The sequence below is a fragment of the Oryctolagus cuniculus genome, chromosome 8, assembly GCF_964237555.1.
Source record: "Oryctolagus cuniculus chromosome 8, mOryCun1.1, whole genome shotgun sequence".
Classification (NCBI taxonomy): Eukaryota; Metazoa; Chordata; class Mammalia; order Lagomorpha; family Leporidae; genus Oryctolagus; species Oryctolagus cuniculus.
Window position 1 is genome coordinate 13,908,714 of NC_091439.1, and position 27,394 is coordinate 13,936,107.

Genomic DNA, 27,394 nt, shown 5'->3' on the forward strand with positions numbered 1-27,394 from the left:
GTTTCTGTGATAACTCTTTTTTTTATAAACAGACTTATTGCTATAAACTTTTCTCTTACTACTACTTTGGCTATACCCCATAAATTTTGGTATGTCATGTTTCCATTTTCTTCAGTTTTAAGGAATTTTTTAAAAGATTTATTTATTTATTTGAAAGGCAGAATTACAGAGAGGCAGAAGCAGAGAGAGAGAGAGAGAGAGAAAGTCTTACATCTGCTGGTTCACTCCTCAAGGGGCCACAACGGGTGGAGATTTGCCAATCTGAAGCCAGGAGCTAGGAGCTTCTTCTGGGTCTCCCACGTGGGTGCAGGGGCGCAAGAACTTGGGCCATTTTCCACTGCTTTCCCAGGCCATAGCAGAGAGCTGGATCAGAAGTGGAGCAGCTGGGTCTCCAAAGGTCACCCAGGCTGCCGGCACTGCAGGTGGTGGCTTTACCCGCTATGCCACAGCTCCGGCCCCTACGGAATTTTTAAATTTACCATTTTGTTTCTTCAGTGAGCCATTTTTCATTCAGGAGCATGTTGTTTCATTCCATGTTTTCATTTCTTTAAGATTTATTTATTTGTTTGTTTGTTTGAAAGACAAAGAGAGGCTGAGAGAGCTTCTGTCTGCTAGTTCACCCCCAAAATGGCCACAATCAGCTGAGGTGACCCAGGATGAATCCATGAGCCGGGAGATTCTTCCAGGTCTCTAACATGAATACAGGAGTCCAAGAACTTGGGCCCTCTTTCACAGGCACGTTAGCTGAGAGCTGGATTAGAAGTGGAGTAGCCAGGATTCAAATCAGTGCCCATATGGGATGTTGGCACTACACGTAACTCGCTGAGCAACAGCGCCAGCCCCTTCTCTAATTTATTGAGTTTCTTTCATTGTTGATTTTTGGTTTTATTCCATTGTGTTCAGAGGAAAAAAATGATGTAATTTAAATTCTTTAAAATTGTTTGAGTCTTTCATGGCTAAGATGGAGTCTATTTTATAGAAAGTTCCTTCTGCTAATGAAAAATCTGTGTATTCTATATCTAGTGAATGGAATGATCTGTAAATATTTGTTAGATTCATTTATCTATAATGTAATTTAACTCTGTTGTTTCTTCATGACTTTTTTCTGTATGATATACCCGTTGATGAAAGGAGGTTGTTGAAGTTTACCAGTTGTATTAGAACTTGTTTCTCCAATTATTAGTTTATTCAATTTTTATTGTCTTGTTTATTTGAAAGGCAAAGAGAGAAGGCTATAGAGAAATATTCTATCTGTTGGCTCACTCTAAAGTGAGGAAAATATTCAGAAATTTTATTATGTAATTAAGGTATTTAATAACTTTAAATGCTTCTTCAATATCAAGTTCATCATCTATTTCATTGATATTGTTAATTATGGAACAGGTGTTTTAAAAATTTATTTATTTGAATGGCAGAGTTGCATGGAGGGAGGGAGAGACACAGAGAGATATCTTTCATCTAATAGTTCAGTCCCCAAAATGACCACAACAGCCAGGGCTGAGCCAGATTGAAACCAGGAGCTTCACTGCATCTCCCACATAGGTGTAGGGGCCCAAGCACCTCGACTACCTTCTGCTGTTTTCCCAGATGCATCAGCAGGGAGCTAGATCAGAAGTGGAGCAGCTGAGACTTGAACCAGGATCCATATGGAATGCTGGTGTCACAGAGATGGGCTTAACCTGCTGCACCACAATGCCAGCCCCAACAGGTCTTAAAATTCTGTATAAATTCTATTGTCCTGAGTTCCTAAATTTTTTTTTCTTGCCTTTCGGTATTGTCTGATTTTGGAAAACAAAATACTTGGTGTATCAGACACATGTAGCTATATGGTGACTATTTATTTATTTAAGATTTATTTTGTTTATTTGAAAGGCAGAGTTAGAGAGGGGGTGTGGCTAGGAAGAGAGAGGGATTTCCACCCACTGTTCATTCCTCAAGTGGCCACAATGCAACTGGGGGCCAGGCTGAAGCCAAGAGTCAGGAGCTTCATCTGTGTTGCACACAAAAAAATTGAATAAAAACTAATTTCACTCCCTTAGGAATAAGAAATGAACTAGATGAGATGTCACTATGGAATGATGAGCTCTCTTCATGAATCCCTTTGAAACTTTGAAAATTTCAGAGAGTGGACTTACATGATTGGAAAAGAGAACTGGTGATAATACTGAGCAATTTGAAGAATTCTGTATTGATATTGTGTGTTTCTGTATTTATTATGTTACACAAATAATTTTTCTTTTACAAATTGGTATCTAGAATACCATCACTCTAGTAGAGCTTAACTGCTTAAATTATACTGAAATAGGTTTAAAAACAAGTTTTAAAAGTGCAGTACTGGGGCTGGCACTGTGGCATAGTAGATATAACCAGCGCCTGCCATGCTGGCATCCCATATGGGCACCAGTTCAAGTCCCAGCTGCTCCTCTTCTGATCTACCTCTCTGCTGTGGCGTGGGAAAGCAGCAGAAGATGGCTCAAGTTCTTGGGCTCCTGCACTCACGTGGGAGACCCAGAAGAAGCTCCCACCTCCTGGCTTCAGATTGGCTCAGACTTTTGAGGCCATCTGAGAAGTGAACTAGCAGATGGAAGAAGACCTCTTCTCTCTCCCTCTCTTTAACTATGCTTTCCAAATCAATAAATAAATCTTTTTTTTTTTTAAAAGGTCATGTTAGTATCTCAAATTGCTGTGATTGATGACTTTCAAATTGTAGCTTTAGTTCTTCAAATGGTGCTGACTCTGCTGTAAAATAAAGGAATAAGCAGTTTGAATTATGAAGTACAGATTAATACATATTATGTTAAAAAAATTTCAAAGTGCATTGTTGGCTGCAGTACTTGAGGTTTTCTCTGTTAAGAGTAAACTAGTTTTGAAACAGTGTTTTACATTGTTAAAGAAAGGGCAGAAAAATGTTCAGATTCTAGTTTCTACAATTAATTAATTGGAAAATATTGGACTAAATTCATTGTACCTCTCTGAGTATTAATTTCCCTTCAGTAAAATAGATATAATGCAATTTTAATGAAAGGTTTATTGTGGAGTAAGATTGTATAATTTGGGCTGAAATAGATTTTATTTTTAACTTTTATTTAATAAATATAAATTTCAGAAGTACAACTTTTGGATTATAGCGGCTTTTCCCTAAAATAGATTTTAAACTGCTAGTGACTATTATCATTATTGTGATGACTGCTATAGAATTTAAAGATTTGAGTAGCCACTTAGAATCTTCATTTGAGAAATATGATCTGTGTTAAAGGAAAAGGGTTGTGAGGAAAGGGATTCTTTTCCTTAACTATTTTAATTATAATTTTGATTATTTTGTATCTTAACAGTGGTCTAATATGGTGTCCAACTTAAATAAAGAAACTCAGACTCATAGGACTTTTTATATTGTTGTCATTTATTTATTTATTTTCATTTTTGTTATCAATCTCAGTTGGTTTAGAAGATAAATAGGAAATGTGTTTCTTTGTAAGAACTCTTATTTGTACTTTTTTAAAAATTGAATTTTGTACTATTTTGTTTTCTAATACATGTTTTACCACAAAGATTAAATAGCTAGAATAGTGTTGTGAAATGATAATAAGCAACTTCTGATTAATAATATTTGAGCTCAAACTGTTAGAGAATAACAGTGTATAAACAGTTGAAATTTCTGGTAATTTACTAATTGTATTTATTGATATAATTTTCTTTGTGTTAAGAAGACTGACTCATTAAGTCATTAAGTCTTTTTTATTTTAAGTCATGAAACCCTTTCAGCTGACTTTATAACATGAGAATAACTGCAGACCATATATTTATCTCATGGTTTCTTCCTTCAAAGCATGAAGAAGTGAATTATTGAAAAAGATAAAAATAAATTTGTTTGCTTTCTGTCAGAGTTCATATACACAGCCAACCTTGATAGAAGACCAAAATGATTTAGACAAGTTTGCTTTGGAGATTCATAACATATGCTTGCTGGACAGAATTGAGTTATCTCTGCTCTGGAGAGTAAGTTATTGTAGCAGGAGCTGACAGAGATGAAGATAACTGAGGGAAATTCAATTACCTTTTAGTGTTTTCTTTCTAATAGGATTCTTAATGTGAAAAAGATCCTTAGATGATGCGCCTCTGGTACTTGTGAGAGTTGCTTTGATACCTGGTTCCATAATACTGTGAACTTTTCAGTTCCAGACCTTCACTAAATATGAAATAGACAACTGTTAATAGTTTTGATTGACAGATTTTTTTTACCTGATCCAATTAGTAATTTTTATAACTATTGACTTCCCTCTGTGGTTTTCTTTAATAATTGAACGAGATAATTTTTAGTATGCTAGGAATCTTTTTCTTCCTCTCACATGACCTTTGTTCATGTGTGTTATAGCTTCTCTGTGTTGATGTATTTATGCCTCAGATTAATTCTCATATGCAGGAGCTTGGTTGCCTTCTCAAATGCTGTTAGAATTCCCAGCTTCTGTTTTCACTCTTGCGTTTTCATTCTCCCATAGTTTTTGGCTGAAAGTGTACTATTTGTTCAGGTTTCCAGAGTCTTGCAATCTGGCTTTTCTTCTTTTTATGTCCAATCCTAGGATAAGGGATTAAAACTGCTCTCTTGAATGTCATTAATGGCATCCTAGTTATACCTACAGTAGTTCTCATTCCTCATCCTTCTTGATCCCTGCCATATCTAACAGTGAGACAAAACCTTCCATTTTGAGATTCATTTTGTGCTTGGCTTTCTTACCTGATTACCTTTTTATTTCTCATGGTTCTACTTTTACTAGTTTCACATCCTGTTCCATTTATTATTCCTTTTTTCAATAGTGTAGGTATTTCAGAAGACTATCACCTTGTTACTTTAAACTTTTGAGTACTTTTTTTGACAGGCAGTTACACAGTGAGAGAGAAAGACAGAGAGAAAGGTCTTCCTTCCGTTGGTTCACCCCCCAAATGGCTGCTACGGCCGGCGTGCTGCGCCAATCCGAAGCCAGGAGCCAGGTGCTTCCTCCTGGTCTCCCATGCGGATGCAAGGCCCAAGGATTTGGGCCATCCTCCACTGCCTTCCCGGGCCACAGCAGAGAGCTGGACTGGAAGAGGAGCAACCAGGACAGAATCCTGCGCCCCAACCAGGACTAGAACCCGCTGTGCCAGCACTGCAGGTGGAGGATTAGCCTAGTGAGCCGCGGCATCGGCTTGAGTACTGTTTTAATTATCATGTGTTATGCCAGCATGATCTAAAACCTCTCTATGAATAAATTAAGTATTTTTCAAATTTTAACGTAAATATGTAATTTCCTCTAGGAGTAATTTAAAATAAAAAGTTATAAGAAAGCACACAAAGTGAAAAAATTCCCTTCTAACCTATTCCAGGATACTTTACAGGAAACTATTGTTAATTTCTTAATAATTTGTACAGGGTTTCTTTGTGTACATATACTCAAGTAGGAACATACATTCCTATCCCCCTTTCTTTGTTTCGATGTTACATATTACAAATAATGTTCTTTTTTGGCTTTTGAAACTTTGTATTAACTTTTGAAGATCTTTTATTATTCTATCAGCAAACTATGATTGTCTGTTTTCTCATTGAATGTATTATCTAACTTTTGATTTTTTTGTTTTGCTTTTATAAGTTATACTTGGTAGATGTAGTTTTAGTTTATTTTTTTAGTGTAGTGTATATTTCTAGTTTTTTTGTGTGTGTGTGATTGATTACCTTTGCCCTTTTTGCATTTCCTTTTCTGAGAACGTATCATTTGACTATTCTATTGAATTCTTTTCTTATTGATTATGGAGAAGATCTGCATATATGAAGGAAGAACTTTTGTGATATATGTTGGAAATATTTTTGCCAGTTTTCTCCTTGTTTGCTTAGGTAGTGTTGATGGGATTTTTGTTATTGTTGTTATCCTGGATACATGTGATAAATTAATAGGAGATGTTAATAATAGGGGAAGGTTAGTGGTTGGTATATGGCAACCTTTGTAATGCTAACTCACAATTTTTATCTTATAAATTTAAAACTATTCTGAAATGTTAAAAATATTTTTGTTGAGCATATGAATATTTTCTTTTATGGCTTCTAAAATTTTGATTGGTGTTGGAAGACCTAGAAACATGCATTATAGGGGCTGGTGTCCCAGCTGCTCCACTTCCAATCCAGCTCCCTGCTAATGCCCTTGGGAAAGCAGCAGAAGATGAGCCTCTGAGCTCATGTCGGGGACCTGGAAGAAGCTCTTGGCTCCTAGCTTTGGCCTAGCTCAGCCCTGGCCATTGTTGCCATTTGGAAAGTGAACCTGCAGATGGAAGATCTCTGTCTCTGTCTATCTGTTTCTCTCTGTGTAACCTTGCCTTTCAAATATATAAATCTTTTAAAAAAAATACACACACACATAAAGGAATTTCCCTATGTTTCTTCTGACATTTCTGTATTTCAATTGTCTTGCATGTAAACATTTATTTGGGAGTTATATTAGTATAAGTTGTATTGTGAACTTAACTTGTTTTACGTGTTTACCTAATTTTCTCTTATACTATCTACTACATAATCTAATTTTCTTATGTGATCTAAGATGTTATTATCATACTCTAAGTGCCTGCATGTTTTTTGGTCTGTTACCAGAATTTTGTTTCTTCCCACGAGTATGTATGTGATTTCATGCACTGGTACTAAATTGTTTTAAATTTTGATATTTTATGATGTGTATTAAAAGGCTAGTAGGGGCTGGTGCCATGGCTCAATAGGCTAATCCTCAGCCTGCGGCACCGGCACACGGGGTTCTAGTCCCAGTCGGGGTGCCGGATTTTGTCCCGGTTGCCCCTCTTCCTGGCCAGCTCTCTGCTGTGGCCAGGGAGTGCAGTGGAGGATGGCCCAAGTCCTTGGGCCCTGCACCCGCATGGGAGACCAGGAGAAGTACCTGGCTCCTGGCTTCGGATCAGCGCGGTGCGCCGGCCGCAGCTTGCTGTCCGCGGCAGCCATTGGAGGGTGAACCAACGGTAAAGGAAGACCTTTCTCTCTCTCTCTCTCTCTCTCTCTCTCACTGTCCACTCTGCCTGTCAAAAAAAACAAAACAAAACAAAACAAAACAAAAAAAAACCTAGTAGGGCTGTCTTCACTTCTTCACTGTCTTCACTTCTTTTCCCTTTGAAATTTTACTCAAAAATTCCTGTGATTAATCTTGCTTATATAATGTTTGATTCAGCTTGTCTGGTTCAATAGAGTGCTTTCATTTGGTTCTCTTGAGCGTTTCTTATTTGCAGCTATATTATCTGCAGTTATTGATAGATTTACCCTCTTTGCAACTTTTATTCTTCTGACCGCTTTTTCCTATCTTATTGGGTTAGCTGATTCACCAGGGTAATGCTGAAAAAATAATTGTGGACATCATTTTCTTGTTCCTGAGTTTAATGTTGATGTTTAAGTGTTCCCTCACTAACAGTGATATAGCATTTGAGCCAAGTTTAATATTTTAGTGAAATATTCATTTAGTTCTGTTTTTTCTTTTTTAATGAAGAATGATTTTCTTATTCTATTTATAAATTAAATTTGGTTGTGATTGTTTTTAACTTTCCATGCAGTCTTAGACGTTTAACAGATTTTGACAAAATTGATGTGTAATATTTGCTTCATGGAATGTATTGCAGAATTTGTATTTTTATTTTAATCCTGAAAGTGGAAATTACCTGCTTTTTAAAGGTTGGATGGAATTGCCTTTGATGCGATTGTCTGTAGTGTGAACTTTACGTGTATTTTCACATTTCCAAAATTCTGCTATATATCGCCGTGTTGGTATCTTCCTAGACACTTGTATTCTCTTTGTCTAAAACCTAAATTCATCATTTTAATCTTCTAAGTCTTCTATCAATTAGTAGAGGCAAAATAGTATGGTGTTGAGAAAAATACCTTTTATTTCAGATTTAATGCTATAACGAGTACTCAAACAATATATTTCACTTTGTGTTTCTATGGGGGTGCAAACTGTTGAAATCTTTACTTAATGTATACTAAACTGATCATCTGTAAAAAAAAAAAAAAAAAAGAAATTATCAGCTCCCAACTTGACTCTCACTGGGATTAAACATGACAATAGGTCTGATCTGATTTCATCATCATTTAAAAAAAATCATCTATTATTTTTCACTTTATGTTTCTGTGTGGGAGCAAACTGTTGAAATCCTTACTCAATGTATACTAAGCTGATCTTCTGTATATTAAGATAATCGAAAATGAATCTTGATGTGAATGGAAGGGGAGAGGGAGTGGGAAAGGGGAGGGTAGTGGGTGGGAGGGACGGTATGTGGGGGAAGCCATTGTAATCCATAAATCGTACTTTGGAAATTTATATTCATTAAATAAAAGTTAAAAAAAAAAAGAATGCACACCATAAAAAAAAAAAATCTGGAGGTTTGGGGCTGGTATTGTACAGAGGGTTAAGCTGCTGCTTGCATTGTTAGTATCCCGTATCTGAGTGCCAGTTTGAGTTCTAGCTGTTCTGCTTCTGATCCATCTTTCTGCTAATTCTCCTGGGAAGGCATCTGATGATGGCCCAGGTACGTGGGCCCCTGCCAGCCACGTGGGAGACTTAGATGACATTCCTGGCTCCTGGCTTCCCACGGACTCAGACCTTGCTGTTGTGGCCATTTAGCAAGGAATTAGCAGATGGAAGACATCGCTCTCTCTCTCTGTGTCTCTCCATCTCTGTCATTCTGCCTTATAAGGGAATGAATGAATGAATACATAAATAAATGTTTTTTAAATCCAGATGTTTGAGGAGGGAGGGAGGAAGTGAAAGTTATTATATTCTTAGAATTGTATCTATGGACTATATTAAATGTGTTAAAAACTAAAAAACTGTAAGTAAATTAAAAAAGAAAAATCCAGAGGTTGGAGTCAGTGTTGTGCAGCAGGTGGCCTCCGATATGAGTGCAGGTTCGCATCCCCAACAGCTCTGCTTTTTTTTCTCATATATTTTTATTGGTCCATAATTCATATAGCATAAAAATCTCTTGTTTGAAGCATATGATTGATTCGTTTTTTTATATAATCACAAAGCGCAGCTCTACTTCTGATCTTGTCCCTGTTATTGTGCCTGGGAAACAACAGAAGATGGCTTGAGTGCTTGGGCCCCTGCCAACCATATGGAAGACCTAGAGGGAGTTCCTGGCTCCTGGCTTCTGCCTGACTCAGCCACGGCCATTGTGGCCATTTGTGGAGTGAAGCTGCAGATAGGTCTCTCTGTCTCTCCTCTTTCTGTAGAACCCTGTCTTTCAAATAAATAAAATAAATCTTAAAAAAAAATTAAATACAGAGATTCTAGTAAGAAAAAGTAGGGTTTAAGAGAACAATGCAAAGTTTGTGCTATAATTTTCTGTTTTTAAATTTCTGTGTATTTTCATTCATTGTGCATGTGGTGTGATGCATCACTTCATCTGAATTCATCTTTTCTTGAATTGTAACTAACAGGATTACAGTTATTTTATTACACTACTGTAGTAAGCCATTTTCCCAATATAGAGTTATATTCTATATGCTGATATGATTTAATGACTTAATATTCTGTATATTAAGGCAATCCTGAAACCTTAATGTGTGAAAGTGAATTTAAGTCATCATGAAGGAAAAAATTTGCATTATCATTGCTAAAATAAATCGACCGAACAGGATAATTTGGTTGTTTCATGCCATTTTAACAAGACTGTCCAATCTACTGCTTATCAATTCATTGCAAGCTATATTCTTTCATTTTAAAGAATCCCACAAAATATAAATTCATTGATTTTTGTGCTGTTGCTTTGATTTAATTTGAAATTGGTTTGGTTGAGGTTGTCTAATAGCTAAAAGTATATGAAATGTTACTACATATCTATCATCCATATAGCCCCAAACCCATTTTTATTTGTTTGTTTAGATTACTATATTAATTAAATAAGAACCGCATTAGTGCAGTAGATAACATGTCAGTCTCAAAATTAAAACAAAAAATTTCTTTTTTTTTTTTTTTTTTTTTAATTTTGACAGGCAGAGTTATAGACAGTGAGAGAAAGGTCTTCCTTCCATTGGTTCATTCCCCAAATGGCTGCTATGGCCGGAGCTGCGCCATCCTGAAGCCAGGAGCCAGGTGCTTCTTCCTGGTCTTCCATTCGGGTGCAGGGGCCCAAGCACTTGGGCCATCCTCCACTGCCTTCCTGGACCACAGCAGAGATCTGGAGTGGAAGAGGAGCAACCGGGACTAGAACCCGGTGTCCATATGGGATGCTGGCGCCGCAGGCAGAGGATTAACCAAGTGAGCCATGGAGCCAGTCCAAAAAATTTCTTTTGAAACTAGAATTCAGCTACCTTCCAGAAAACTAACCTGGGAAACTTTTTTTTTTGACAGGTAGAGTTAGACAGTGAGAGAGAGAGAGACAGAGAGAAAGGTCTTCCTTCCGTTGGTTCACCTCCCAAATGGCTGCTATGGCTGGCGCTGCACCGATCTGAAGCCAGGATCCAGGTGCTTCCTCCTGGTCTCCCATGCGGGTGCAGGGCCCAAGCACTTGGGCCATCCTCCACTGCCTTCCCGGGCCACAGCAGAGAGCTGGACTGGAAGAGGAACAACCGGGACAGAACCGGTGCCCCAACTGGGACTAGGACCCGGGGTGCCGGCGCTGCAGGCAGAGGATTAGCCAAGTGAGCTGCGGTGCCGGACTAACCTGGGAAATTTTGACTTAAGAAAATATTGGTTTATATCAGTAGCTCCTTAAAAAAAAAAAAAGATTTATTTATTTATTTGAAAGGCAGAGTTACTGAGAGCCAGAGAGAGGGAGAGAAAGGTCTTCCATCTGCTGGTTCACTCCCCAAATGGCCGCAATGGCCGGAGCTGGGCCAATCCAAGAGCCTCCTGGGGTCTTCCACATGGGTGCAGGGGCCCTCGTAATTGGGCCATCCTCCACTGCTTTCCCAGGCCACAGCAAAGAGCTGGATCAGAAGTGGAGCAGCTGGGGCCTGAACAGGTGCCACATTGGATGCCAGCACTGCAGGTGGCAGCTTTATTTGCTATACCACAGCGCTGGCCCCTGTGAATGTATATTTTGTATATATTTGTGTGCTTGTGTCACACTCATGAATTGTATTATGTAATTTGGAGTCAATAGTTCTTAAATTTAGGATGGACATTAAACCTAGAGGTTAAGATACTCATGTCCCACAATGGAGTGCATGAATTTGATTCTTGACTCAGGATCCTGATTCCAACTTCCTGTTAATGCAGAATCTAGCAGAAAGTGGTGATGACACAGTTGATTGGGAGCTTGTCGCCCACATGGAATATTTGAATTGAGTTCCTAGCTTCTGGCTTCGGGCTAGCTTAATCTTGGCCTTTAAGAAATGAAACAGCAGGTGGGAGGTATGTCTCTAACTCAACAGCAAAATGAATAGAAACCCCGCCCCCCCATTTTGAGGGGATATAAAGTCCCTTAAAATTATTTCACTCAGCTGCACTGCGATTCTGGAAGAAAGGTTCTGCTTGCTGTTTACTTTGGTAAACAGCTTACAGTAAAGGTAGCTATTAATACTATGTGCTGGTAGCATTCTAATTGTTTTGTATCTTTTCTTACTTGATTTTTCTAGAAAGCCTCTCATATTACCTCCTTTTTAGTATAAGAAAAATGAAGCACAGTGTTTAAATCACTTGGCTAAGAATAAATGTGTCAGACTAGGATTTAAGTTCAAGTTGTCTTGCTGTGGAGTTTGTGCTCTTAACTATAGTGTTAACTATGGCTTTTATAGAATTGAATTTTTTTCTTGTTTTCATACTTAATCTTGAAATATTTTTGTTTATAATTTAAATATAAAATTCACTAGTTTGAGTAGTATGGATATTTAATTATTTAAATAAGAGACTACTGATCTAAGTAAAAGACTCTAGTTTTATATGCTTATAAAAATCTACTAGTTAGGTAGATTGGTTGAGTTATAAGATAATAAGATTTGTTTAAGGTAATTCAGCTCTTTTATAGATTAACAAAAACTAAATGTTAGGAAATTAAAGCTTTTAAGCTTGCCTCTGTGTATACTGTATCTCTTTGTCTCTCTGTTGCTCTCTCATATAAAGATATATTTCTCAGCATGATTTATAAAATATAATTCTTTTGATTTGACCCTATCCATTGTTTAAATTCCATGTTAATTTTATTGAATACAGATACCAATCACATGTTACTTTACCACACAAATGTATGATATATGCAGACTTTCTTTGGTACATATTTTTTATTTATATATTTATATATCTGTTTGAAAGCTGGAGTTTCATTGTTGGGGGGAGAGACAGAGAGGAACTCCTATCTACCCCAAATGGCTGCTGGGTACAGGGACCCAAGCACTTGGACCATATTCCACTGCTTTCCCAGATGCATTAGCAGAGAACTGGATCAGGGAAATGGTGTGGCCAGGACCACCACCAAATATTATATAAAACATTTTACAACTATTTTATTATCAAAAATCCAAAGTAAAAAATTAGAATCTGTATTAATCTCCAAATATTGAAAAAATATGGCTTGAAGACTGCTGTTGATAGACATAAGAACCCAACACAACTATCCAGTCTGTTAAGAAGAAATGGAAGAGATATTTTGGTAAGTGTTCTACCTGTTTTACCCTTGAATGCTATTAGCGGGGAGTGGGGAGGGAGTTACTGCCATATCTGTTTCATTGGCTTTTGCTCTTTCATGCTGAGAGAAATCAATACTTTGAGGCCTTGCGTGGCAAAGGAATCACTTCATAATTAAAGGTGACTGTCACACATTGTCATTTGTGTGTCATTTGACTTTTGTTCACTGTTGAGGTTTGAAAATTTTCATTCTTCTGAATGTATCTTTCTAAGGTATCTGTAGATAGTAGTAAATTTAAAAAAAAAAATAAGACTTTAAACCTGAGATAAGGGATCAGTACAGAGATATCTAAAAGTGAAACATGAAGACCCATCTGCATTTGCTGCCCCTTGGGTGATTTCCCTTTTAAATGGTTTCCATAAGAGAAGTAGTTGTATAAGTGATTTTGAGGCAGATTGAGAAATGGTACACTTTAAAGTGTTTAACAAGAAGCTATGTTTAGTTAACCAGAAATATAATATTCTGTGTATAGCCATGTAAAATAAGGAAGGTATAACTATATATCCTTTATGGAATGATGTACAGTTTGATCCCATTTATATAGAAATGACATCTTACTGTAGACCATGACTAACTGCAGAAGATAACTGTCCAACCAGATAGGAGATGAAGAGAGAACTTTCTTTGTATTTCATATGTCATTTTTCTAATATGTAATATGTCATCACTCAATCTTTAAATGATCTTAAATTATTTAACGCACATTACTAAATTAGGGGAAAGTTTATTAGTGTTTTGAGATCTTAGCTTTGGAAATTTTAAATGTATCAAATATTTTCTAATATGCAGAGTTAATGAAAATTTGTATTACAGTATCTGTCTTATTTATTTATTTATTTATTTATTGACAGGCAGAGTGGACAGTGAGAGAGAGAGACAGAGAGAAAGGTCTTCCTTTGCCGTTGGTTCACCCTCCAATGGCCGCCAAGGCCAGCGCTGCGGCCGGCGCATTGCGCTGATCCGAAGCCAGGAGCCAGGTGCTTTTCCTGGTCTCCCATGCGGGTGCAGGGCCCAAGGACCTGGGCCATCCTCTACTGCACTCCCGGGCCATAGCAGAGAGCTGGCCTGGAAGGGGGGCAACCGGGACAGAATCCGGCACCCCAACCGGGACTAGAACCCGGTGTGCCGGCGCCGCAAGGTGGAGGATTAGTCTGTTGAGCCATGGCGCCGGCCTACAGTATCTGTCTTATAAAACATATTATCCTAGGAAGTTACCTATAGAAACAGTGTATATTTAACATCATCAATTATCTCCTTTTGTAAAAGATTTTTTATTATTATTTGATAGGCAGAGAGAGAGAAAGAGAGAGAGAGAGGTCTTCCATCAACCAGTTCATTCACTCTCCAAATGGCCACAATGGACAAAGCTGGGCCAATCTGAAGCCAGGAGCCAGGAGCTTCTTCTGGGTGTCCTATGCAAGTACATGGGCCCAAGGACTTGAGCCATCTTCCACTGCTTTCCCAGGCCATAGCAGAGAGCTAGATAGGAAGTGGAGCAGCTGGGACTCAACCCGGAGCCCCTATGGGACACCAGCACTTCAGATGGAGGGTTAACCCACTGTGCCGCAGTGCCGCCCTATCTCTTACTTACTGATTTGTAAACAGTGTTTACTTGTTTGGTATATGAACTCATTTTTAGTATGAATATTTTAAAGACTTCTACCTGTCTGTGACCTGTAATTTGCTTGAATTAACTTCTTAAATTGGCTTCATGGAAGTATAACTTACATGTTAAGTCACTCATTTTAAGTGTAGTTTAATGACTTTTAACATATATGTACATGTATATGTATATGTCCATAACAATCAAGATATAGAAAATGTCTTTCATCCTAGGATATTCTTTAAATGCTCACATCCAACCTCCCACTGATCTGTTTACTGTTAAAATAGTTCTGCCTGTTACAGTATTTCATGTAAGTAAATGAGAGAGCAGATACTCTTTATGTTGTTTGATCAGGATAGTTTTTTAATTTTGTTCACATTCTCGTGTGTATTACTAGTTTGATGGGGCAAAGTAGAGAAAGAAAAAATGAGTGCTAATTTACTCCCCACAATAGCTGGGGGTGGACCTGGAGCAATTGAGGAGCCAGGAATGAACTCATTTACTTGATCCGTCACTATTGTTGCCCAGGGTCAGCACTGGCAGGATACTGGGGTTAGAAATTAGAGCCAGGACTCAAACCCAGGCACTTGGGTATAGGGCACAGGTGTCCCTATTGCAGAGCTAAATGTCTGCTCTTCTAGTCTGCTGCTGCTGCTTATTGCTGAGTGGTATGACTTTGTTTATTCATTCACCCATAAGCAGATAGTGAATGGTTTCTAGTGTTTGGTTCTTGTATCTAAAAGTATTATGAGCATTTTCATAAAAATTAATTTTTCATGGAAATAATGTTCTTATTTATTTTGGGGAATTAACCAGGAATGGAATTGCTAGGTGGTGTTGTGAGCATGAGTACAGTATACGTTTAAGCTTAGAAACTGCAATATTGGATTCTAAATTAGTTGTCACTTTTAAGCTCCAACCAATGAGGTAGATAAGAGACTTAACAGTGGTTCTTCATCTTTGCCGATACTTGGTATTGTCCACCTTTAAATTCCATTCCTTCTTATAGTCATACATAGAGTGATAGCTTATTGTGATTTTTTTTGAATTTGCACTTTCCTACTGGCTACGCATCTTCTCAGTTGCTTTTTAGCTATATGTGTATCACTGTGAAGGATCTGTTTCAAACCCTTTGCACATTGTTTTAAATTATGTTGTCTTAGTTGTAAGAATTCAGTATCCTATTAGGACGCCATTTGTCAGTTTATGTATCATGCATAATTTTTCCCAATTTGTGGCTTACCTTTTCATTTTATAAATTGTGTCTTTCAAGAGCAGATGTTAGGGGCTGACCCTGTGGCATAGTGGTTAATGCTGCAACCTGCAGCCCCAACATCTATTATGGGTGCCAGTTAGAGTCCTGGCTTCTCCACTTCAAATCCAGCTCCCTGCTTATGCACTTGGGAAAGCAGCAGAGGATGACTCAAGTGCTTGGGCCCCTGCAGCCTTGTGGGAGACTCCGAGGAGGTTCCTGGCACCTGGCTTTGGATCAGCCAGGCTCTAGGCATTATGAGGAGTGAACCAGTGGATGGAAGATCTCTCTCTCTCTCTCTCTCTCTCTCTCCCTCCCTCCCTCCCTCCCTCCCTCTGTAAAACTCCCTTTCAAGTAAATAAATAGATTGTCCAGTCTAAGAACAATACCTATCCCAAGATCATCAAGAATTTCTGCTGTGTCTTCTGGAAGTGTTATAGTTTTAGCTTTTAGCAATGTCTTTTATCTCTGATGAATTAAACACGTTTTATAAGGTATGAGGTGAAAGACAAGATTCTTAATCTTATTTTTTGTCATGTAGATAGCCAGTTGCTGAAAAGACAGTGTTCCTTTGCTTAATAATCTTACTGCCCTTGGCTTCTGTTTTTATATAATACTGTTGAAACAGTATTAAGCTCTACAGTTTTTTTTTTGTAAAATAATTTTTTACGTAGCAAAAATTGTTTTACTGTTTTTGTTTTCTTACATTTCCATGTTTTAGAATCAGCTCATCGATATCTGTAAAATCTTGTGCTAAAATTTTCATTTATATTATGTTGAATATATTAAATCAATTTGAAGAGAGTATGTGTTTTAGTGATATTGGATTTCCAAATCTTTGGCGTTTCTCCATCTTTCAGTTTCCTAATTTCTCTTACCAGTATTTTATGTTTTTGTGTAGCTCTGTATAGGTCTTTTTTTAAAACTAAGTTCTATCTATCTATCTATCTATCTATCTATCTATCTATCTAAAAAGCAGAGTTAGAGAGAGAAAGAAAGAGGTTCTCTGTCCACTGGTTCACTCCCAAAATGACTGCAGTGGCCAGGGTATGCCAGGCCAAAGCCAGGAGCCTGTGGTTCCATCCAGGTCTCCCAGGTGGGTGACATTGGCCCAAGTCCACTGCTTTCCCAGGCACATCATCAGGGAGCTGGATTAAAAATAGAGCAGCAGGAACTTGAACCAGCATCTATGCGGGATGTTTCTGTTGCAGGCAGTAGCTTTTACCTACTACACCACAGTGCTGGCCACTGTATAAAGTTTTAATATATTGCAAAGTAGTTTATAGTTTTTATGCTGTTGTAGATGATATTGTTTCTTTAATTTAATTTTGTTTGTTAAATTGCTATCTATAGAAATACATTAGATTTTACTATGTTGGCCCTGAAACTGAGAAACTTATTAAATTCACTTAGGGGTTCAGGTAGTTTCTCTGGAGGGTCCGCACTGTGGTGTAGCAAGTATAGCTGCTGCCCACGATGCTGGCATACCATATGGGTACCATTTTGAGTCCTGGCTGCTCTATTTCCAATCTAGCTCTCTGTTAATGTGCCTGGGAAAGCAGCAGAAGATGCCCAAGTGCTTGGGTCCCTGCACCCTCGTGGGAGATTCAGATGAAGCTCCTGGCTCCTAGCTTTGGATCTGCCCAACTCTGGCTGTTGTGGCCATTTGGAGAGTGAACCAGCAAGTGGAAAATCTCTCTCTCTCTTCATAATTTTACCTTTCAAATAAATAAATAAATCTTTAAAAAACAATCTTGTAGATTTTGTAGAATCCTTAGGATTTTTACATACATGAATATACCATGTACAAATGAGGAGTTATGTTGCCCCTCCGTCCTCCTCGCCCCCACCATTTCTGCTTCTCGTCTCTTGTTTTTGCCTCAGTGAACTGGTTAGGGCCTCTAGTACAGTGGTGAGTGGAAGCCATAAGAAGAGGGTACACTCTTGCGTTGTTCCTAATGATGGCTGAATGGTTTTCATAGATTTCCTTCCCAAGGCTGGGACTCTTATCCTCCTTTTTAGAATGTTTTCCTTTGAAAGGGTGTTGAATGTGTGAAATAGTTTAAAAAATCTCTATTTGGTTGATATGTTTTTCTTTTATATGGTAAATACACTTACTGATTTTCAAATTAAATCAACCTTGCATCATTTAAATAAACTCCTCTTTATCAGAATACTAAATTTAATTTATGAATAAATGAATTCTAGTATTTTGTTTAAGATCGTTTGCAATTTCTACAAATTATATATTTTTTTGATTTTCTGTTCCTGCAATGTAAAATTGATTGAAGAATATACCCCAACCTAAAATATTTCAGAAGGCTCAATGTGGATATTATTTTTTCCCTGCATATCTCAGAATGTTCACCAAAATAGTCATCTAGACCTGAGATTTCTTTGTGGTGAGGTTTTTAATTGAGTTCCTTTTCTTTAAAACATGAAAGTCTATTTACATTATACATTTTTTGAAAATTAGTTTTGTATTTTTCAAGGATTTTATTTTATTGAGTTCCTGAATTAAGCGGCATAATACTGTTCATAATATATTCCTGTTATATTTTAATGTCTAAGATGTGTAGTGAAGTGTCCCCTCTTTTATTTATGATACTGGTGTTATGTGTGTCTCCCTCTTATTCTTTAACATTTCTAGGTAGATGTATGCTAATTTTGTTAATATTGTCAAAGAACCAGCTGATGGTTTTTATTGATTTTTCTCTATTTTTTTTTTGGTTTTTAAATTGATTTGTAAATTTAATCTTTATTATGTCCCTTTTTCCTATTCATTTGGGTTATGTTTGTCTTCCATGAACATGTATGTCATTGATGTTACCTAGAATTTTATATCATTGACTTCAAGATTCTCTTCTAGTATAAAATTTAAATCTGTAAGTTTTATTTTAAACAGTGCCTTAGCCAACTATATAGGTTTTTTTCTGTCTTTTGATTTTATCTTTCAGGCATAAGTTATTTAGAGATGAATGTTCAATTTCCAATCATTTTTAGATTTCAGGAGTATTGTTTCATTGTATGTTCTCCACCAGAGACTCAAAAGGATCCCTATATTTCTAGATTTCTTTCCCTACATAACCTTCCTCAACTTTAGTAGCTCCTTCTACAAATCCTGGCTATTACCTCCTCAATAGATATTGTTTAAAAAGCTATAACAAAAGTGCATCTCCTAGCTCTTATAAAAGGTCTTGGGGATTTCTTGGGAAATAGAAAATAATTTGAATGTGTCTGGAATGTAAATTGTATAGGCAGGTGTGATGAAAGATAGGATACAAGATCTAGTTAGAAAACTTGGTCCTAAGTTTTCAATAATTTAGACAGCCATATACCTTTTAAGGAGTAAAGTATATAAATATATCTGTGCTTTACAAAATAAATAATTCTGGAAGTGTTCATAAACAGGCATTTAGATTATTTCTTATTAAAATTAATTTTCTTATTTTTATTTGAAAGAGAGAGACAGACATATGGCAGGAAGCTGGATTGGAAACAGAGTAGACAGAACTAGAACCAGACACTCTGATGTGAGATGTGGGCATCCCATTTGGCATCTTATTGTTGTGCTAAAACTTGCCAGAGACGATTATGTCTAGAGCTGAATTGTGAACTAATAAAGATCTGTGTAAGAGCATTTTATAAGAGTGATTAAGAGTTTGCTACAATGGAACCAAGGGGATATAAAGTGGGGAAAGTTGAGAAGTCACAGAGAACATCAAAAACTTACCCTCTCCAGTGCAGTAGTGTGTTTAAGATGAAGATGGTAGATTCAGTTTTATACTTTTTAAATGTTAGATGCTCATTGGATAAGTGGAGATCACGCTAGAGATAGAAATATATGCCCCGAGTATAAGAAAGGAACTGAATCAGATATGAAAATTTGAGGCTAAGGCTAAATTGATCACAGTTGATGTTGATGATGCTGTCAGCGGACTTTTTACAAAACCTTGGGTAAATGCCAGCCTTTCCTGATGAGTCATAAGCAGAAGGTGATCAGGTTGATGACAGGAGAAAACCAGAGGACTCTACTAAATTTTTCTAAACTCTCAGGCAAAATTCAAGAAGTAAAATTTGATACAGCCATGATATCTAAAAGGAAGGAGTAAGCGGTTTTGTCTGTTTTTTCATTTACATTTAAAGAACCATAATGGCACTTGAATTACAAATGACCATTCTAAATTGCTTTTTCTCTTTAGGTATATATCTTTTTCCTGGAATAGTAATGATCAAACATAATTAACAATAATAAAATACAGTTTAATTGTTTCAAAGATGATCATTTCATTTCTTTTAGATTCTGATGATTTGTGGTCATGTTATGATGTTGTATTACCTAATTTATATGATGCTTAAAATAGGAAAATAGGGTGGGCATTTGGCCCAGCAGTTAAGATGCCAGTTAATAAGTCTGCATCCCACATCAGAGTGTGTGGGTTTAACTTCCAGCTCCAGTTCCTGGTTACAGCTTCCTGATAACGTGGACCCATGGAAGCAGGAGTGATGGATTATATAGTTGAATTTTTACTTTCCAAATAAGAGACTTGTATTGACTTCCTGGCTCTCAGTTTCAACGCCTAGTCTACCCTGTGGGCCACAGGGAGATTTTGGGTAGTGAACCAGTGAATGGAATCTCTTCTCATTCTCCCCTCTCCCCCGTCTCTCTCCCTGTCACATTAATTAATTAAAAACATGGGAAAGGAGAAAAGTTGGTGTAAAGTATAGCATTTTCTGCCTAAAATAAAGTTGAATGAAAAATTTAGATAGCTATTTCATTGATAATTGGCATTTTTTATTTATATCTCTTGAGGGTCATCCACTCAACCTCCCAACTCAAGTACATGTAAATATACAAATATTTTGTACCACTGAAAGTAAAATGTATTTGGTCTTGAAGCAAATATCCCTCATCTGTACTTTACTTTGAATGGTATATCATACATGAAATGTATTATTGGTTTATAATAAGAGTATCTTTAAATTACATTATAGTAATATTTTAAAAATTATACAAGTTGATTATATCTATATGAAACATTCTTGTTTGGTTTCCTTTTATCATGTTTTAAGGTCAAATGTGACTCTAATGTTCTACAAAGAGACAGAGATTGATAATCAGGAAAGAATAGTCTTTTAATGTGATTTATATCTATAGATTTTATGTCAGATATGAAAAGTTGCTGGTCAAATTGTAAAGGAGGATCCATTAAAGAACGCTTTAAACCATTTCACTGTTTAGTTTACCTTGAGCTCATGTTTTTAGAATCGTACCTTTTCAGGCAAGCTTTAATCAAATGCTTAGAAAATATAATTTGATAAAGTTGAATGTTCTAATATTAATAAAAGAAGAGGCTATTCAATAATGTTTTTTGGATACTTAGACCACTGTTTAATAATATGAAGACGTGTTTCAGTGGAGTACAGAAGCCAGTGATTTTCCATATCTCATGAATAACTTGGATTTTCTCTTATCAGCCAAAACTAAACAAGGGCAGATTATGGGTACAGTAGAGAATGTTGACAACATAAAGTTCTGCAGATGTCCATCTACCATTTTGTGCTGTTTCAGTGTATAGTTGGGCTCTTTATGAAGGAACTGATAGGATGCTTTTTGGTTTTTGAATGAATCAGTATACAAATATGGTATTTTTATTATCCTACTTATTATCTCTTAAACTACTATCTCTTCAGAGATTTCTTAATCATTTTCCTTCTTTTGTGTGTTCAATTTATATTTTTGACAAACTGAGCTCTTGTGTTTTATTTGGCTCAGACTGTGTTATTGTTTACATAGGGACTGTGAAAACTTTATGGAGAAATGGAATTTTAAAATATTTGGGTAAAAAAACCTTGAAAACACATGCATAGTTTTTTCATAACTTACTTTTTCATGAACTTTTTGATGTACGCTATTATAGTGGTTGACATTTACCTTTAATGTAAATGAGGCTGGTTCCTAACATGAACTGTTTCTCAAGATCAGTGTCTAGATTATGTAAAATAGTTTGCTTTTACCAGTGCTTTACTCAGAACTTGTACAGTAGGATTCTCAAGTTAATTTCCCAAGGTTGCCCAAAATCATCCAGTTGATAATTTCTTTTAAAAACAAAGACAAAGGCAAAAAAAACACCCTCATAATTTCTTTATTTAAAAGATTTGTTTTTTATTTATTTGAAAAGCAGAGTTAGAGAGAGGAAGAGAGAGAGAGAGAGAGATCGAGATCAAGAGAGATCTTTCATCTGCTGGTTCACTCCCCAAATGACCACTACAGCCAGGGCTGTGTCAGGCCGAAGCCAGGATCCCAGAGCTTCTTCCAGGTCTCCCACCTGGGTGTAGAGGTCCCAACATTTGGGCCATCTTCTACTGTTTCCCTGGACACATTAGTAGGGAGCTGGATAGGAAGTGGAACAGCCAGGACTCAAACGAGCAGCCATATGGGATGCTGTTGTTGCAGGCTTCATCAGGTATGCCACACTGCTGGCCCAACAAATTCTTAGAATGCTTGGAACCCACCCCCCCATTTTCCAGGTGAAGACCAGTAGATATAATGAAATAAATTAGGGGGCCAGCACTGTGGCATAGTAGGTTAAGCATCTCCCTGTGGTGAGGGCATCCCATATGGGTGCCAGTTCGAGTCCTGGCTGCTCTGCTTCTGATCCAGCTCCATGCTGATGGCCTGGGAAAGCAGCAGAAGATGGTCCAAGTGCTTGGGCCCCTGCACCTGCATGGGAGACCCAAAAGAAGCTCCTGGCTCCTAGTTTTGGCCTGGTCCAGCTCTGGCCATTGCAGCCATATGGGAAGTGAACCAGTGGATGGAAGATCTCTCTCTCTCTGTCTCTCCCTCTGTCTGTAACTCTGCCTCTCAAGTAAATAAATACATTAAAAAAAGAAAAAAGGAAAGCAAATTAGGTTGGTGCCCAAGGCTGTGAGGAGGTATTAGAAAGGATGAAACTGTAACCTGGTGGTGGTTTTACTCCTCAATTTGTGTTCATTCATGTGAACATGCTGTGATTCTTAGTGATGTTTCCGGAAAGAATTCAGATGTTAGAGAGTAGTGGTGAGCAAGGTAGCAAAGTTTAATGGACAGAGTATGCCTGATAGGCTGGATGGCCATCTCGGGCAAGGGCTGAGAGCACAGTCTGCATTCAGATTGGAGTTTTTTTGGACATGAGTGTGGGTTCCCCAATTCTTTCCCTGTCTCCCTCTTCTGAAAATTGTGGGTAGGGGATTGCTGGTACTGAGAATGCTCCCAGGATCTTATCAGCACAGTGGATTGGACCTAATAGCCTCCTTGGTGCAGGGCAGACAGAATTCCCCTGAGCTGCCCCCTGGGAGAGGGCTGAACCCATGTTATAAGGGGATAGAGGCCGGCGCCGCGGCTCACTAGGCTAATCCTCCGCCTAGCGGCGCCGGCACACCGGGTTCTAGTCCCGGTCGGGGCGCCGGATTCTGTCCCGGTTGCCCCTCTTCCAGGCCAGCTCTCTGCTGTGGCCAGGGAGTGCAGTGGAGGATGGCCCAGGTGCTTGGGCCCTGCACCCCATGGGAGACCAGGAAAAGCACCTGGCTCCTGGCTCCTGCCATCGGATCAGCGTGGTGCGCCGGCCGCAGCGCGCCGGCCGTGGTGGCCATTGGAGGGTGAACCAACGGCAAAGGAAGACCTTTCTCTCTGTCTCTCTCTCTCTCACTGTCCACTCTGCCTGTCAAAAAAAAAAAAAAAAGGGGGGGGGGATAGAACCAGAGCAATTGCCACAGTTGTAATTGCTAGTGTGCTTGAATTCAGGGCTTGTTTCCTTGATTCATTGTGTAAAAATTCTCATTTTCTTCAGCCCATCTTACACACATAGACTTATGTCTGCCTAGCTGCTTTAACAGCGGCTTTATAATTTTCATCTACATTGCAGAATTTCTTCAATCTGTTACTTTTTCAACCTGTATTTTGTCCATAGGTAAAACTGTATTGCTTTGCCCTTCCTTGGAATTAGTCCATCTTTTTCTGTCTCGCCCTTGCTTGAAAATTGTCTTTATTCCCACCAAGGAATAACTTAATCTTCTCAAGTTCCTCCATTATTAAACTCAGCCTTTTGTCTCTCTAGCATAGTATCTTGCATAGATTGAAAGACATATGATTCTGTTGTATGTTACTGTATCTGTGCAGTTGCTTTTGGTGTAACGAACAGAAAACCTAATTCACACTGGAATATAATGAACAGCAGTTTACTTTTCATACAAAGTCTAGGGAAAAAAGGATCATGGGAAATCTGATAGTAGGTGGTCTTTAGGGGTTGATTAGTTCAGTAGCTCTTGATTCCATCTGGAAGGTCTAAGTTTCTGTAATTCTTATAGTTCTGCTCTCTTTAGGTTTTACTTTCAGACCCACTTCCTTCATGGAACAGAGAAAGCTTCCAGTAGTCCTGGAGTTAAGTACTTCCTCTCTGTTCTACTCTAAGAGGAAGGAGGAACTACCCACCAACCAGTATGAACTTCCCACCTGAAGCACCAGTTATATCAGTGCCTGTTCTTGAGCCAGGTCTCTGTGTAGGTGTGATTATTACCCTGAAGGATATAGGACTAGGAACTTCCTTTATTGCTGAAGCTGTGTTTTGGGCAGGATCTGACAACAGTCTATTTAAGTTGGTATACAGTATGAGAGGGGGACAGCCACAGTGTTTATGCCGTGTAAAGAAGTAATATTTGTTAAACCATCAAATTATTTTACATAGGAGAATATCTTATGTTGGTATTCGTAGGGGTATGTGTGTGTGTGTGTATTTAGAATTTAGGTTTGAAAATTAAAGGGAAGAGTCCAGTAAACCTGTGAATAACCTGAAAGGTCAAGTTTATATCTTATTTTAAGCAATGCATTAATTATAACATCATAAACATGATACCACAAGAATTGGAATTCCAAAAGAAAAGAAATAAGCATTTTAGAAACTAACAGTTGTGTTGTGTTTGATTATTGCTAAAGAATCCTGTGACTTTTTTTTTTTTTTTAGCAAAATTGTTACCAAAGTACATTTCAAACTTTAATATATGTATCAGTCTCCTGGGAGTCTTATTAAAATCCACATACTTATTTAGTAGGTTTGGGTGAAACCTGAGATTCTGCATTTCTGTTAAGCTCCTTGTTGGTTCCATTGTTATCAATTGGTTTTGTAGTGCTAGGATTTAAAAGAGGAAACTATTCAGTTTTCTAAAGTTGTAGAGAGCTAGCTAAATTTTATTTTATTTTTTTAGTTGTAAGCTACTATTATTTCTTTTCTATGCTTCTGCAGCGGTTTCATATTTTGTCTCCTACTTCAGTTGTTTCACAACAATCCATTCAATCCATTCTTCATTTTAATATTTAAACTGGTCACATCCCTCCACTGTTTGAAATCTTCCCCTGGTTTCCCAGTGCATTATAATAAAATCTAACCCCCTTGGGATAATTACATAGAACAGAGGAAGCAGCCTTAACCTACCTGTCTTCTCATTTCCTGTCAGTCTCTCTTATTCAGTAAATCTCACGTTCTTTACAGCCTCACTTGGTGTAGTTTGTAAAGCTGAGCCCATGCATCTTTTTTGAGTGACTTATTTTCATTGTTCAGATTTCTGCTTAAATATTTTCCATTTCTGAGTGTATCTTATGACTTAAGAAAAGTAAATTTGTGGGAGATGTACTGGATTAACAGGCTCTTAAATTTTAGATTAGTGAAGTTTGGTTGGTTGGATTCAAGCTAAAAATTATGGCATGATGCATTAATGTTTTTTGTGTGTTTATACTATTAATACATGTTTCTTCTATTCTATTCAAGTCACTGTGTGCCCAGTATTCTGCAGACAAGCGAGAAGAAGAGAAGATGTGTGATCATTTGATAAGAGCAGCTAAATATCGAGACCACGTGACAGCAACTCAGCTAATCCAGAAAATCATCAACATTCTCACAGACAAGCATGGAGCCTGGGGAAATTCTGCAGTGAGGTAAAGGGATACCTGTAGGACTAGACCACTGATTTTCTGTAAGATGGCTTGGGTTTAGATAAATGGCTTTGGATATGATCATGACCAGATGAAGAACAGAGTTTAATTTTGTATTTTATCATCTACAATGAATTTAAAGCAAAGGAGAAGGAGAAAATCAGTATAGTTATAGGTCTTTGTAGATATTTACTTCCCTCAGCTACTTCTAAAAGACTCTTATCTCTGTATTCACTTGGAGTGAAATGCTAAGAAAAGCAGTGAATATAAACCTAGTAGCTGTTCTTACAGTGAATTTTTACAAATATTTTATTTAAAAGAACAATTCTTGGGCTTACACTTTGGAATTTTAATGCATAAATTTTCAAACGTAATGACTTGTTGTTGTCTTGAATTATATTGCAAATTGTAGGACTGATGTGATAAAATTAAGCACTCTTTAAAATTTTATTCAGTGCGTCTGCTTCCTTTTAAGATAACCAAGTTGAGCAGGATATTCTTGGTTCTACTTTCTTGAAACAAAATAATTATCTCTTAGTTCTAACAAACTTTTAGTACTAATGAAGTAGCAAAATGTATTCTCCATGGAAGATTTGTATACTGCAAATCTTAGAAACATGCTTTCACTTTTTAAGTAGTGTCAAAAAAATGTTTTCTGTCATTAGAACACACTAAGGTTTAATTCCTCATATATATGCAACTTTTTCTAGAAGACAAAAAACAAAATCGTGAATCACATGTATATTATGCAAGTGTGATTAGCTCACACTTGTGTTTTAATTAACATGTGTTTAGCAAATATCAAAACCTAGGTTAGAAATTTTCCAGAGAAATAAAATAATTTTAATTTTTGAAAGGTAAACAAAAAAATTGAGTTGAAAGCCACTTGTAACATTATTTTTGTTTTGAGCACAAGTATATACTAGTATAGATATATGTCATGATAATTATTACAAAGAATATTTACAAATAATGAACTGTGTTTCTGGAAATATAATTTTTGATATTCAGAGAAAGGAAACAAAGTGAAGGACTTGAGGACAAAAGGGCAAAGTAAAGGTAACAAACATGGTTATTTGTGTTAATCCTATTCCCTTGATCTCTAGACAAAGAGTGGCTGTGGACATGGCATGTGGTACTGGGTCAGTGTGTCTGGTACCTTAATCTTGCAACACGTATAAGTCCTGGGTGTGGGAGAAGGGGGGCGGAGTTGTATTGAGGATGTGAGAGTTGTAGGTTTAATGTTTAATGTCGCAGATTTGATATCATTTTGACACCAGGTTCTGAATAAATTAGATTATTTCTCTGATGTATTATTATATGGCATATTATAGGAATGTATTATGATAGTATTTTAGATGTCCATGAAAGTAGAAATAAAAAATAAACTCATTTTAGTGCAAAAATTTTTTGAAATTCATTGCATACTAGCGGTCTCCAAAAAGTTCATGAAAAATGCATGGATTTGAAAATTTTTGCACCAAAATATGTATTTTAATTCCATTTTCCATGAAACTTTTGAAGCTTCCTTATTGTAGTTTTAATTTTCTTAAATTTGTTCACCTAAAAGGAATTTTACAATTTAAAATCAAAAACCTTTAGAGTAACTTAGGACAAGCGTTTCATGGATAATTTTTATGAGATCAAAATTTTTTCTGATGATAACACAGGTACACTGTGCTTTCAAAATGAAAAGATTATTTTTCTGAAGTGATTTTGCTGTAATAAAATATGTTGGATAGCTAAATGAACTGTGAAATGTATTTATCTAGAAATAATTAGTGTTTCTGTAGTACAATTGTTAAATGATATCAACTCTATTATCTGTATAGCTAGAAACAATTAAACTTAATTCTGAAATTTCAATATTTTGAAAATCCAAAGAATAAAACATTTTCATACTTTTTCCTCCCAAATGAAAATATCTGTCAAA

The 27,394-nt window shown here is 37.0% G+C and overlaps 1 protein-coding gene across 6 annotated transcripts in view; it reads left to right on the plus strand.

Annotated features, from left to right (window-relative positions):
• The window catches only part of LRBA (LPS responsive beige-like anchor protein), a 747,733-nt gene that overhangs the window by 329,687 nt on the left and 390,652 nt on the right, over window positions 1–27,394 (plus strand). For all 6 annotated transcript variants that reach the window (XM_051819347.2, XM_051819345.2, XM_051819348.2 and 3 more), the window contains exon 37: window positions 25,298–25,464. In XM_051819347.2, the coding sequence (XP_051675307.2) occupies window positions 25,298–25,464 (167 nt within the window). The remainder of the gene's footprint in view (window positions 1–25,297; window positions 25,465–27,394) is intronic.